The sequence below is a fragment of the Triplophysa dalaica genome, chromosome 19, assembly GCF_015846415.1.
Source record: "Triplophysa dalaica isolate WHDGS20190420 chromosome 19, ASM1584641v1, whole genome shotgun sequence".
Classification (NCBI taxonomy): domain Eukaryota; kingdom Metazoa; phylum Chordata; class Actinopteri; order Cypriniformes; family Nemacheilidae; genus Triplophysa; species Triplophysa dalaica.
In genome coordinates this window covers 13,164,226-13,177,973 of record NC_079560.1, presented here as the reverse complement: position 1 = coordinate 13,177,973, position 13,748 = coordinate 13,164,226, and the positions used below count along the sequence as shown (strand labels likewise).

At 38.1% G+C, this 13,748-nt stretch overlaps 2 protein-coding genes across 2 annotated transcripts; both read right to left on the bottom strand.

The window, feature by feature from the left end:
• Positions 1-180: 180 nt before the first annotated feature.
• pigs (phosphatidylinositol glycan anchor biosynthesis, class S) lies at positions 181-4,272 on the bottom strand. Its single transcript, XM_056730738.1, has 12 exons — positions 4,230-4,272; positions 3,811-3,950; positions 3,610-3,721; positions 3,417-3,506; positions 3,096-3,187; positions 2,774-3,011; positions 2,449-2,591; positions 2,245-2,359; positions 2,004-2,149; positions 1,803-1,903; positions 1,051-1,261; positions 181-967 (listed from the first exon to the last, which is right to left on the bottom strand). Exons 1-12 carry the CDS (start codon positions 4,246-4,248, stop codon positions 689-691), a joined length of 1,686 nt encoding a protein of 561 aa, XP_056586716.1. The 5' UTR covers positions 4,249-4,272; the 3' UTR covers positions 181-688.
• A 334-nt stretch (positions 4,273-4,606) lies between these two features.
• On the bottom strand, positions 4,607-13,509 carry aldocb (aldolase C, fructose-bisphosphate, b). Its single transcript, XM_056730930.1, has 9 exons — positions 13,393-13,509; positions 9,666-9,799; positions 9,377-9,588; positions 7,001-7,055; positions 6,749-6,909; positions 6,441-6,524; positions 6,162-6,336; positions 5,865-6,064; positions 4,607-5,640 (listed from the first exon to the last, which is right to left on the bottom strand). Exons 2-9 carry the CDS (start codon positions 9,775-9,777, stop codon positions 5,548-5,550), a joined length of 1,092 nt encoding a protein of 363 aa, XP_056586908.1. The 5' UTR covers positions 9,778-9,799; positions 13,393-13,509; the 3' UTR covers positions 4,607-5,547.
• Between the last annotated feature and the right edge of the window lie 239 nt (positions 13,510-13,748).

Here is a 13,748-nt window from a genome sequence, read left to right as displayed (position 1 = left end):
TGAATTGTGAAATATTTCAAATTATTTGTGCGAGACGCGCACTAGAAGAAATAAAAATACATTTCTGGCTCCAAAAAGCTGGAAATGTAGAACACAGGTGCAATACATGTAGTATTTAATAAGGTTTAGTAGTGTAATAAAGCTCAGCCTGAATATTCTGGCACGGAACAAAAACACATTTCAAACTGTGGGATTCTTGGACAAAAATGTATGACACTACCTCGTACTACAAAATTTGCATAATGTAGTAAATAACACAGGCTGCTATAAAAAATATATATTAACAATAAAGAAAAATGTAAATAAGCTAATTAAAAAAAACATTTCTGGTTATTTTGATAATTTTTTAGGTAGAAATTTATTTTGGGTTATGGCTTTGATAACAACATTACTCAAAATGAATAAAAAATATAATAATAAAACAGAAATATCCAGTGTTACAGACTGCAAACAGAATAATTTTTCATTTCATTCAAATATTTCAGCATAGCTCTGGTAAAACCGAAGCAGCATCCCAGAATTCACACCATGACACACTTCAATGTAGCATCACAATATTTTTCTAATTTGATGACTCTGCTACACCCCGACATAATAAATATAAAATGTACACATGCTGTCTTTTAAAGAATTTGTAAAACCACATCACTCTTGCAAGTGCAGCTGTCTGTGTGCATGCACCCTCTTCTCAGTCATTTTTGGTTTGCTTTTCTGCTCGCATCCGCTTAGTTTCTTTCCCAATTTTCAGCAACGAGAGTACAATAGGTACACACATGGGTAAGAAAAGAGGAATGTAGATGGCAAACTTCTGATCATCTGGAAAATAGAGAAGATGCAAAAGTGATGGGTTGAAAAAGGCCCTCTCTGAGGCCAAAATGGCTTCCCTGCTGTACTGGAGTGCAAACGCCAAGTTCCCAGCCTCCAACTCGGCGACAGCAGACTGTAGTGAGGTCACTGCATTGGAGACCTGTGCAAAACATAGTTACTTTAGAATTCATTCAGTCTTCAATGTGTATGTCAAACAAAGTATAAGTCTGTGCGGATCCCTACCTGCTGAGCGATATTATCATTGATGACAATGTTACCAATCTGGTCGAGCAGCTGAGCAAGAGAGGTGATGGTGGTGCTGGCGGTGGCTATGTTCTCAACGCTGCGGCTCCAAAGGAGTCGGTCCAGCTCCCAATCAGCCAATCCAGCACTGCCTGGACTCTGGAGCATGAAACCTGGAGGGGGAGGCGTGTGCTGCACACCCAACATAAGTCTGGAAATGCAGTGAGCAACAGAAAATGATACAAAAGTAAAAGTAGAGGGGAAATATACATTAGTCTATTTTGCAAATAGCATTTTATAAAGCTTCCAAACAATACACATTCAGATGCTCCTCTAATTTTAGATAAATACAAAAAATAAAATTTGTAACAAAACGATATGCTTATTGTTTTAAGATGACGATTTAATGCTCCAATAATTTTTTTTATATTTTTTATTTGCGCCTTTCCTGCTATAAAGTATTTTCTCTCGAGGTTGAGCTGCCTTAATTCCTTTCTGAAATCTTAAATCGGTTTAAATTTTGTTTCATTTTTCTGTGACAGATCAATTTTTTTGTGCACATTTACATACAAAAAGTTTAATTAAAATATAGAGTGTTGTCAATTATTTAAAAAAATAACTATAATTGGAAATGTTAATGTTAGTAAGCCTAGTATTGCATTGAATCACAAGCTGAGCATTTTATTACACCCCTACAATACAATAAACAAATACTTTCATTGATATATAAAAGGAAACATACAGGAACTAACCGTAATTGTGCCAAGAATACACCCATTACTTTAGCCATATTAATATTTATGTCTACAGGAAGTTGAGCTTCAGGTCCATACATGTCATTCACATTGTACACCTAAGATAGAGATAAAAAAAATCAAGTTTATAACACAGATCTGTTTATAACATGCATCATTGAACATGAAATAACAAATCTACCGTAAATATTAATATACCATGATCCCACCCCAGCGGGGGCTGTGAAAAGCATTGGAGGGCGCCTCCCGTTTGCTGCGGTCTTTGATGAAGAGAGGAGAATGGTGGGCATCTGGCACATACAGCAGGAAGTTCAATACGGGGTTAGAGGAAGCTGCATTAGAACCTGTGAGGGAGAGGTTAGTAAAAAAAAAGAGTAAACTGGAGTAAGTGTACAAACTCAAACTATTCTTCTAATTCAAAGTTCTAATTCTAACTCACCTAGTCTGGCCTCCACAGGGTTAATGACATGTGACAGACTGTCTGCACTCAGTGTGTATGCAGAAACATTGTTGTCAAATCGAGGGTTAACACCCAGAACAGCAAAATAGAGAATCTGAAAAGAAGATCATGTTTTAAACTTTTTATGATAAACTACAGAATACTTTCCAGTTAAAAGAAAATGTAGTAGGAATAACTATGTACCTGCGAGTCAACAGAAAAGTTGGCTATGGGAGCAAGTTTATTCAGCAGAGGTTGAATGTAGCTATGAACGGCACCCTCGATATTCCATTGAACATTGTGTGACTTTGGGTCTGGGTTGAGCAGGCTGAATGTGATCTCATAGCCTAAAACACCAAAGAGAAAAAGGAAGACACCGCTCAGATATGTCCATCGACAGTCTGATCACAAGTAAATCCAAAAACAGTGTTAACAGGGATCTTTCCAAACTGACCACCTGGTACCAGATCATCTTAAATGATCTTAAATGATAATGCTAAAGGACAAAAACAAGAGTAATGATCCTCACCCGGACTGGATTTAATGGCCCTCATGCTATCTGCCATACTCTCCTTAGTCACTTTGGCTAAGCGGACACGGTCACTCAAAGCAGCTATAATATCCTGGTGACTGAAGGACATGGTGTTCACTATCTGCTCCACTTGTGGATCCAGACTAGAAAGGGCCTCCTTTAAAGTCCACGAACTTCTAATGGTAGTGGAACGAAGCAGTGCAGTGCGCCGTCGCCCAACATATACTTTCACGTCCTGAGATCAAAGAGCCAAAAAGAATTTAATTAGGTTTAAACTATTATGTTTATGTTTTCAGTGTATGCATGCCCTAGATCTCACTTGTGGCAATAAGGTGGAGGACTCCGGGATCACATACACAACCACGGATCCACATGCACTTTCTGTGAGCATATGTAGAGAAAGATCCGCCTCTGTGCAGAGAGAGGGAAAAAAGATTTGTAGATTTGGTTAACATTATTTATTTATAAATGAAAACACTTGTTTATCCTACTGACAGCATTTAATGAGATCTATATGCAACTTTAAACAAATCTGTGCCTCCCTATCCTTTGAACATGGATCATTTTACATACATGCTAGATTTTCCAAGGCAAAGGAAGTATGCGAAAAACTCTTTGTGGCCAAAGTTAATGTCTCTACCTGCCGCACTGGGCTGATTCAAGGCATCTTCCTCCATTATAGTGGCAATGCGGTATTTGGTTTCAAATTTGTACCGCAAACCTGTTTTACCTGAAAAGTAAATAGAAAATGTGTTTTTAATCAATCCCTTTGTGGAAAATAGTTGTTAATGGCATGGCTTATGAATAGTTGAATGAAGAAAGCTGTCACTGACCATCCACTTCATGCTCTTTTTCTTTAACATGGCTAAGTGGAACCTTTTTCTGCTGTTCTGGGGTCAGTGTGCCCCGAGAGAAGATCACCTCTATATCAACACTTAGCTGGAGCTGGGAATCACACCCAAAGGAAACGCACAGTTAAATGATCACAGTTAAAAAACATGATTCATGCTAAACAGAGGTTCCTGGATGTGTACCCGTAGCGTGGCGAGCTCGCTGATCTCAGAAAACGGCAGCCAGGCGCGGTACGTCTGCGTTGTCTTCCACCATAAAGGGATCCCCACCACTATCACCACTGCAGCGATGGCGAGGGCAGCATATCGGCCTCGCTGCTTTTCTTCACCGCGAAACATTAAGATGGATTAGCAATCGATTACCATTAAAAATCAAAGTTTAGACATGGACTGAGGTTATGCTAGTTTAAACGAACATAAGAGTGACAAGCCTGTCATTTCAATTGACCAAATCTCAACACATATAAGCTAACGATACATTAGCATTTCACGTCATAATTCCATCCCAATAAAAAAAAGGGAAGGCAATGATTAAAAATCAAAAATGTTTGGAAAAATCTCGATTAACGCGTAAAAATCGTATGAATAAACACTATACACACCTAGCTGCAGGGCTGCCATTGCTGTTTGACAATACTACCGCATGGGCCACTATTGGAGGACACTATCCAATCGGAGGCTAGATCGTCCAGGGACGTCCAATCACAGGTAAAGGGAAGCTTTGGCTGTAGCCAATAAGCTATATCTAACTCATTTTATTTCCGGTTTGCGCTTATATTAGTTTCAATAAAAATCAATAAAAACAAGATGTTTAATTCATTTTAAATCAAATTAAAACATTTTTTTATCAAAGAGTTTGTTTAATTTCACAACAAATATTGTTTATTTTTTAAATTAAAAATGTATTTTTTTTATAGATTTTCGAAAATAAGCCCATAATATCACGCTGTTAGCTGCAAGAATAATAATGAACAGGATCTGAGGTTTTTATTATTTTATTTTAATTGTTACTATTTGACACACAAAGTGCTTAGAGAACAATATCACACCACAATATCATATTTTTGTCAACAGAGCAGTGACTGCTCCCCTCCCCAGAAGCGCCACAGTTTGGTCCGCCACTCCGTTTACAGCCAATAAAATCTAATTATTTATGTTGCACTGTGTCACAAATAAGGGGAGGAGAGGAACAGCATGGAACAGTCAAGCACACAATCACAACAGAGCACAATTTCAAAATAAATCCCATGTTTTTAAACTAATATTGTTAGTATTTTATATTAAATCTTTTGAACAGTATGCGCACAGCCCAGACAATACATTCATATTAAATGTGAACACAACACAAAATAATATTTCTGAATGTCTAGTGGAGCTAATCACATTAACCTTGCTGTCATGCTGCCAGTATTTAATACAAGACTACTGTGCAATTATATATATATATATTTCTCTGTTTCTTTCCTACAAATTTAAACCAACACCGACTCCAGCACTATGTCATCCACACAAGACACAAAGTCTTTACTATGAATACATACTGCACTGAAAAGGAATGTGAAGAGTCAACTAGAGCAGCTGGTGCCTAAATTGGAATGATGTTGGAAAAAAGGCAGAATCAAATATACATACATAACTTAAACCAGCTACAGGTCCACAAAAATACTGTCTCTATAATCATAGCATGAAACCATCCACAGAACTTTTAAAAAATAATCATTTTAATCCCCTGCGTTACTTTCTTTAACTCACGTTTCTAAAGTTTAATATATTTTAAATAGTTACAATATGAGACATTGCAAGGACAACCCTAAAGTACAGAAGACAGCGCAGGCCTGTGATTGATTGGTGACAGGAAGGTTAGCAGCTGTTCACTATACTATCGGCTGGCGGAAGCTGGAACGTTGCTATGCAGGTTGTTCAGTAGGCATGGTTGGCCACGTAAAGGGACTGTCCCGCCGCTCCACCAGTTCCAGTGGAGACATACTTGCCCTGAGCAGCCAAACCATTAACCTGAAAAATTAAAAAGGTCAGTTTAGGTTTAATTGCAAAACAAAGACTGCAGACCATTGATGTGACAATTACTTCCTCACAAATTCATCAGATACTGTATCTGCTATCCAATTGAATCTAACATTAATGTGAATAAGTCCACTAGGACTGTCAATTTAATATATTTATTTAGTATGATTAATTCAGGAGTCTATAAATTATAAGAAAGGATTTAAAAAACTGACCATGGCACGTTTGATAAACTCCTCTGTGGCCGCTTTCTCATTTTCTTTGGCTCCACGCCAGGCGTTAAGGGCAGAAGCCTGCAGGGCACGACCGTAAGAGAAGGTGAGGGCCCAGGGTTTGTTCAGAGGGCAGGTGTTGATGGCGTTCAGGTTAACGGAGGCCTCTTCCTCACTCTGGCCTCCAGAGAGGAACGTCACACCTGGGCGTTTCGAAACGAATTATGGAGATGTTTAGTATTCTGACCTCACCACATATAGATTGCAAGAAACTTTACTGACTTTTGAAGTGCGACTAACCTGTTACTGCGGGGGGAACAGTGCGGCGCAGCGCTGTCACTGTTGCCATGGCAATCTCCTGATTGCTGAATTTGGTAGGGCAGGAGTGTCCAGCGGTCACCATGTTGGGTTTGAGAAGAGTACCCTCCAGATAAACGTGATGATCAGACAGGGCTTTGTAACAGGCAGCAAGGACCTGGAGATACATGGGAAACGGTGGTTAGATGCTGAGCGTAGCTGCATCTGCCTTGTTGTCAGGTATAATTAACTGCAATACTCCATCCCAGTCTTTTCATGTACCTTTTCTGTTACATACTGGCAGCGCTTCAAGTCATGGTCGCCATCGGGCAAAATCTCAGGCTCCACAATGGGCACAATGCCATTCTGAAAAGACAAACCAAGACTTTTCAAAGAGCTTGTAAAGACATCACACCTTTACAGCTTAAATGTGTTATCAGTTCATTAAATTGACCTACGACAAAACACTCATATATTTATATATACACACAGATAAAACACACTTTATTCACTTTGACAGTTTTATTTTATGAGGTCCTGCCTGTGAGATTAACACAAAGTTGTATTTGTGTGGGTATTAAGGAGCTCACCTGCTGGCAGATGCTGGCGTAGCGGGCCAGGACGTTGGCATTCTCCATGATGGCCAACTCTGAGGGTGTGGTCTCGCTGATTTTCAGCACAGAGCGCCACTTGGCGAAGTCGGCACCATCTTTCTTATACTGAGCACAGCGTTCTGACAGGCCATCGAGCCCTAAAGATAAACAGAGCTAGAATTAACAAAAACAACTTGCAAATTTGTCATTATTTTTATCAATGTGGCAGTAAACGTTCCATCTGTGTACCCTGTGTTGTGGTCTCGCCATTTGTTCCCGCCAGAGGGACGACACCCTTGTCAACCTGATAATAAGGAGAAGAGCTTTTATAAGAATCAAACAGCCATATTAGCACTAACAAATCCTTTGTGAAAAATATAAAAAAAAATACAGAACATAGTTATGATTAAGAAAACAGTGTTGCACTGTAAAAGCGAAAAAAAGGCTAAATAGCACAATAATCTATTTAGCAAACCTGGCTATAGAAGCCTTGAATACATACAGAGTTTGAAGCAAACATGACTGACTGCCTTTAACCTGATAATCTCATCCTAATCCTCTACCTGCTGAGTTATTTATGAACTCTATTCTTTTCTCCTGATAAGTACTGATATACAATACTAGCTAAGAGCTACTGGGGTTTCAATAGATACCAGTGGCTCATTTTTTACATGAAAACCACTTACATTGAGGAACATTTTCTAAATATACCTACAGATATATTTTTTGTATTTATATCAAGTAAAAACGTATTGTGTGGCAATTGGCAAACATACTTTACAGGGCTGTCAAACGATTAATCGTGATTAATCACACCCAGAAAAAAAAATTGTGTTCACATAATATATGTCTGTGTAGTATGCATATTCATTTTTTATTCATGAACATCCACATATTTCAGAAAAATCTATAATTTAAACTATTGGTAAATATTGATAAATACTTTATTCCTAAATCAATAAACATGTATGTATAAGTGTATTAGTTTATAAATACAAACTTAATATGCACAGTTACACACAAATTATACCTGTCTAGGTCGATTCTGAAATCGGCTTGGATTTTGTGCTTTATGCACAGCTCTTCCGTGTACTATGGCTCTTTGATAAGTAAGAAATCTAACAATCTAAGTGATTGAGTTGTTTATAACATGCATTTGGAAAGGAACACGTATCAAAAAACATCATTATAAATTAGGGATGAGTCATGAATTTCGAATATTCGATTAGTTTTTTAATTATAGAATTTCGAATAGTGTGTGCGATCTTTAAAAAAATCGCAGTGTTTTCACACGTAACGTGCTCATGTAACCAAAGGGTGGCGCTGCCAATAACGACGCACCTTAAACCTAAAGGCTGTCAATCAAGAGACAATAGAGGAAATCATTTTCTCACAACAATTGTTAACGAAGTTACGCACACTGTAGTGTCGCATAACGGATAGGATAAATTGAGAAGGTGTCAAAAATGAGTTCTGTGTGGGGTCCTTTAATAAAATGAATGAGAATAAAGTGCAGTGCAAACTCTGCAATGCAAAGCTGGCTAATCATGGATCAACAACTACTATGCACAATCATTTGAGGGTGAAGCACCCAGCAGGTCCATCCACAGGTCAGCAATCAGTTGCTAGTTTTATGGTTACACCAACCAATTTGGATGCCAGACGGGCAGAGCAAATAATGGCTCTAATTACTAAGATGATCGCTAAGAATGTGCTTCCGATCGGCTTTGTCGGAGAGAGGGCTTTAAAAATCGTATGGAGTTTGTACAGCCCGAGTTTACTGTTAGTCTAGAAAAACGATCACTGCCAGACTGGAGAAACCTTTTCATGTTTTCATGAAATCGTTCCGGACTGTTAATTAATGCCGTCATTCGGTTAATATGTTTTAACACGTTTTAAGTCAGGTCTAAAATCTTTATGGCTTTATAATATTTTCCTTGATCAACCACACTGCTGTTTTTTAGTTGGTATAAATGTGCATACTCATATTTTACAAGGAAATGTTCTAGCATTAGGAGCGGTTGATGCTGATCGACGTACTGTTAATAAGTGCCGTCATTCGGTTGTTAATATATTAATGTTTCAGCGCGTTATCTTAATGCATGGCTTTATTTAAGATTGCATATTCCATTATAATTAAAGCAGTGTGTCGTCACGGATTTAAAGCTTAAATGGGAGGAGGGGTGCGAATTTCGAATAATCTTCGAATAGTTCTCATCGATCTTCGAATATTATTTTTGCTTTAAATGCCCATTCCTATTATAAATATACTTCATAATCATGAAAAAATCTAAAAATGTTTGAAGAACAGCAATAAAATATGACCATTGGCATTCCCTCAAATTATATGTGTAAATCGTTCTTCTTCTGTGTAACAAATTCAGAGTTTCTGCGCGAGAGTGCCCTCTGGCTTTCGGATGTGGCGGCATTTAACTGTAATTTATTGAGAAACTGACCATAAGAATTGCAAGATATATGGTCCCAACCCTATGTAAACACAACTTTTATTCTGGATGCGATTAATTGTGATTAATCGTTTGACCACCCTAATACTATATGATGTATACACTACATCAGAGTTCACTTTAAGTCAAACTAAATCAAATTAATAAAACAGCCTTGTACCTTGATGCCCACAACCATTCCCCTGTCCTTAATCAGTTGGGCGAAGTTGGTGCCATCATCTGCGTTCTGATACAGGGTCTCGTGAAAGAAGATGACACCGCCGATGCACTTGTCAATGCGCTCGTCAGCTGAGAAGAGGAGCTGGCGATACAGACGACGGTTCTCCTCTGTGTTCTCAACACCGATGGGGTTCAACCGCTTAGCCATGCTACCTGAAAGATGAATGCTTGTGTTAAGGGTACCATCGGACAGTATTTGTTTTGTTATTTTGAATGTAACCCAAACAGACCAGTGGATTCATCTGCAGCCAGGATGCCCTTTCCGGGAGCTACGATACGCTGAGCGATCTCCTGCAGCTCTTTCTTCTGCTCGGTCGTGAGAGCGGGATACTGGTGCGTCATGATTTCTGAAGCTCAAAGAGACCTGCAGACACATGTTGTAAACCTTAGAATTTAATATTACAAAACATAGTGTACAGTTGGGCACAGTCATTAGCAAAACAATGTGTTTTAGAGTGCGCCTGCAAATATACATAATGTAAAAAAAAAAGATATATGCAACCATATACATAGAAATCTATACCACATTGGTTCTTAATTTGGAAACCAAATCATGACTCGCTTGGGAAACAGGCAGTGCTCCCTAAAGCTTAGAAAGCTTTTATCCGAGGAAACTAAATCAAACAATGACTCGACAACAACGGTCTCCTGGTAACGCCACTGCTGGCTACGGATAAACAAAAATGTGTCCCATTATCATGGCATCAAAAACGGTTTGGTTAAAATTCCTCCCACTCTCCCTCATGGCACGGCTGGATTGCATAATAACCGCTGACAAAAGCCAACGCTCAGCACATCTCACTCAGACGGGGTTATGCAATGATACTCCTTTAATCTCTGCTGTCATTATACATTAGACATGCCTCAACTGTTCCTGCTGCTGTCTGTGTCCTATATTGACAATATATATCAGTTATATATCCATTTTCCCTAGTGATAGCTGAGTTATTTGCTTGACTACATCTCTTTTGTCTGAATATAAGATATCAATATAATATTTCACTATCACACTTTGTTTTTCAGTGCACCCCTACATCTGTGTTGAATGGAATGAACCAAAACCGGAACAAACTGGCTACCCTTTGTGGATATAAAGCACAGACGGGGGCACTCTTATCTAAACACAGACTAGTTCAAGCATTGCCTCAAATACCTCAAACATCCAGTACAGTACAGGCAAGACCTAACCTTAATACATAAAAGGATTGATTTAATGAAGCTATATTTCTATCTTACTAAAATGTATTAATGGAATAAAATAACTAACTAGTGTACAAAAAGAACGATTCGTTCACGAATGTAACATGAATAATACATGTTAACAGCCAGATAGCATTACTATTGGTATTGTTTCATTTCAATGATATTGTGTTACCAGCAAAGGGCAGATGGAGGTCATTTTGATGTGTGACCACAGTCTGTGACCCACAGTAATGACCAAGGTCTGAGTGACCTTTCCCGACCATTGTCTGCAACACAAGGTAAACCTCAGCCATGCATGTGAAATTGCTTCAGCATGGATTAGCCTCTGGGTGCAAATTTCATTGTTTCCAGAAATAAAAGGGTATTGCATCTTGAAAAAAGTAAACATGCTAACAAATAATACAATAACAATTTACCAAAATAAATAATGAATGCATTTAGCTTAACAAGTGGCGCATACAGTAATGTACAGTTTGTTTTATCTATTCAAGAAAAAATATTTATTTTTTGTCTCCATGCTCAATATTTTAAAAAAGTCACTATAATATCTAAAAGCCCAATTTTTGATATAATCTTATATTAGGTACAGTAATAATAATATGGGTTTATTAATTATATAATTTAATATTATAATATTATTTATTATATAAGTATTTAGCATAAAATTTACTCAATGGTATGTCGCAGCTGAATAATCATCAACCACCATCCAAAAACGCACATTCCAGTTATAATTCAACATCGGTTATTTAAATTGAAATGGATGCACTTCTGTGTTATGTAGGATTAGTAACAGCCTTAATTCATTAAGGTATTTTAAACAAATCACAGAGTGGATTAAATAGATGTTAAGAAGGCATTCATCTAGTATGATCCTTGGATTCAAGGCTAAATATAGCTAAATGAATCCAGTCTATAATCAATTATGGGCGTAAAAAAGACCAACAACCCCCCTACTCAAGATCAGTGACATCATGTACCCGATTAAACAGTGCACAGAATTGCAATAAATCTTCTAAATTTATAAACAAGAGGAATAGGAAGCTTTAGAAACACAGGTGAATGACGACACAACGTCGTCGTCAAATACTGAACACTGAGCTGATACCCTGATGAAAAAACAGCATAAACTGGTTTGGAATGTTTTGATGCTGGTTTGCGCTGGTCATGTGCTGTTCCTTAGCTGGTTTAAGATGGTCAAACCCACATCAAAACATACCTAACCCAACATATGCTGTGTTTTTCCACAGGGTAATGCAGTCTTATTATAAATGTCATTATTTATTCCTTAATCTATTATCAAAAAATGCTTCAGAGTATTTGCTGGAGGCATGAATGTCCTTGTAAAATATGCTAGTGATAAAAAATGGTTGAGGCAGAAGTGATGGATGATTGATCCAATGTGCATCCCTATGATGAGATCTGTTCTTCTGCACTGCATCATGTTGGGGTCAAACCCTCCCCCAGCGCACAACAATGACCAGACGCTTTTTCTTCTGCGTTTATGTTTTTGCTAGAAGAGATTTTTCTTACCACAGTCCATACATGTCACACTGTGCTTATTGTGTCAACAGGACTAAAAACGGATCACATGATTTATTATGGTTGTGTCTCATCTTTAAATAGGTGCTGTCACGCCAAGAAAAACGCAAAAGTTAATAAAAAAGAAGATAATATTTACAAATATACAGAAATATTGGGCTTATGGGTTAAGATAACTGTAAATTACATTTGCTGTGCATAAAGTCTTGATCATGAGCTTAGGTCGTTTAACCCGTAACCCGCATATGGCTAACCCATGGCGTCATCACTGCTGTACGTGTCATCAGAGAGAGAGACATCAGCTTCAGCACGTATGCACCAGAGGATGAGAGCACCGCTTGATTCACGCGAGTGACGCAATAGCGACCGCAGCTACGCTCCCATTACGTCCCGCGTCTGGTTGAATTTTATTGGAGCGTCGAGAAATAACGTAGCCTGCCGATAAAGACTTGACGACTCTTTCATTTGATGTACAATCTTCCGTGAATGTACATTCTTGTCGAGATCGTGGTTTTAAGTAACGTTACGTGAAGCTAGGCTAAGCTACACTGATGGAGGAAATGGTCATTGCGCAGTACGTGCAGATTCACCACACACCCTTCCGCAGACATCTGTCGCATCCCTGATGCTTTACGGTCTCTAGAATGGGTCTTTATTTATTTATTGTGCGAATTAAACGTAGCTACACGGTTTAGGTTTGTCTGTTTTCTCCTGGCTCTTAGGTTGCATCCCAAAATATGCGGAAGAGAGAGGATGACGGTGATAGCTTAACCCGTGCTCAGGGTGACATTGAATGCCAGGAATGTCAACATGCTAATGTTAGTCTTTACAGATATTTGCATTGTTTTCTAAAGGCTTACAATTGAACCATATACGCCGAAATAACACACTTTGTGTAAGTATAGCTGAATTCTGACTTGACAAACATACGTCTTATAAAATAAATACTGTATCATATTAGACAAGGCCTAATGTTAGTTAACTGTGACAACCACCTGTCGAATGATAAAGATTGAATTACTTCCGATTATCTGAGGTAAATCAAATAGCATTTTTCAGCATTATAACATTTTATATATCACGTTAGAACTAAAATAACAAATTGTTTTTTGTTTTCTTTTGTGTGCAAAAATAAATTACATTGTTGTTACTTAAGTCAGATATAACTAGAATTTGTTATCATTTTTGTTAAGAAAGAAATGTAGATTTTACCTGTTTATGCGATGAGTGATGCAAAGGATGTACTTCTGTCGACAGCCTCCCGTTTTAATGCCGCAACGCGACGTGACCGCTCTGAAAACTCAGCCCACTTTGGGGGCGTGGCCATGGGCAGGGCCTTATTGTGATGTAAGTGAATATTCATAAGGCTATAAAGTGACCTTGCACGTCATGGTTAGTGTCATCATCGCGCTGGACGATCCCATGGCTGAGGTGCATCGTAACGGCACGTAGGCATTTGAGAAATATAGAGGTGAAAACAAAAGGATATTCAATTTATAGCCAACTAGTCAAACAAATAAAAGGATGCAACGTGACCTCTTTAAAAATATGAATCTCTTTTTTGAAGC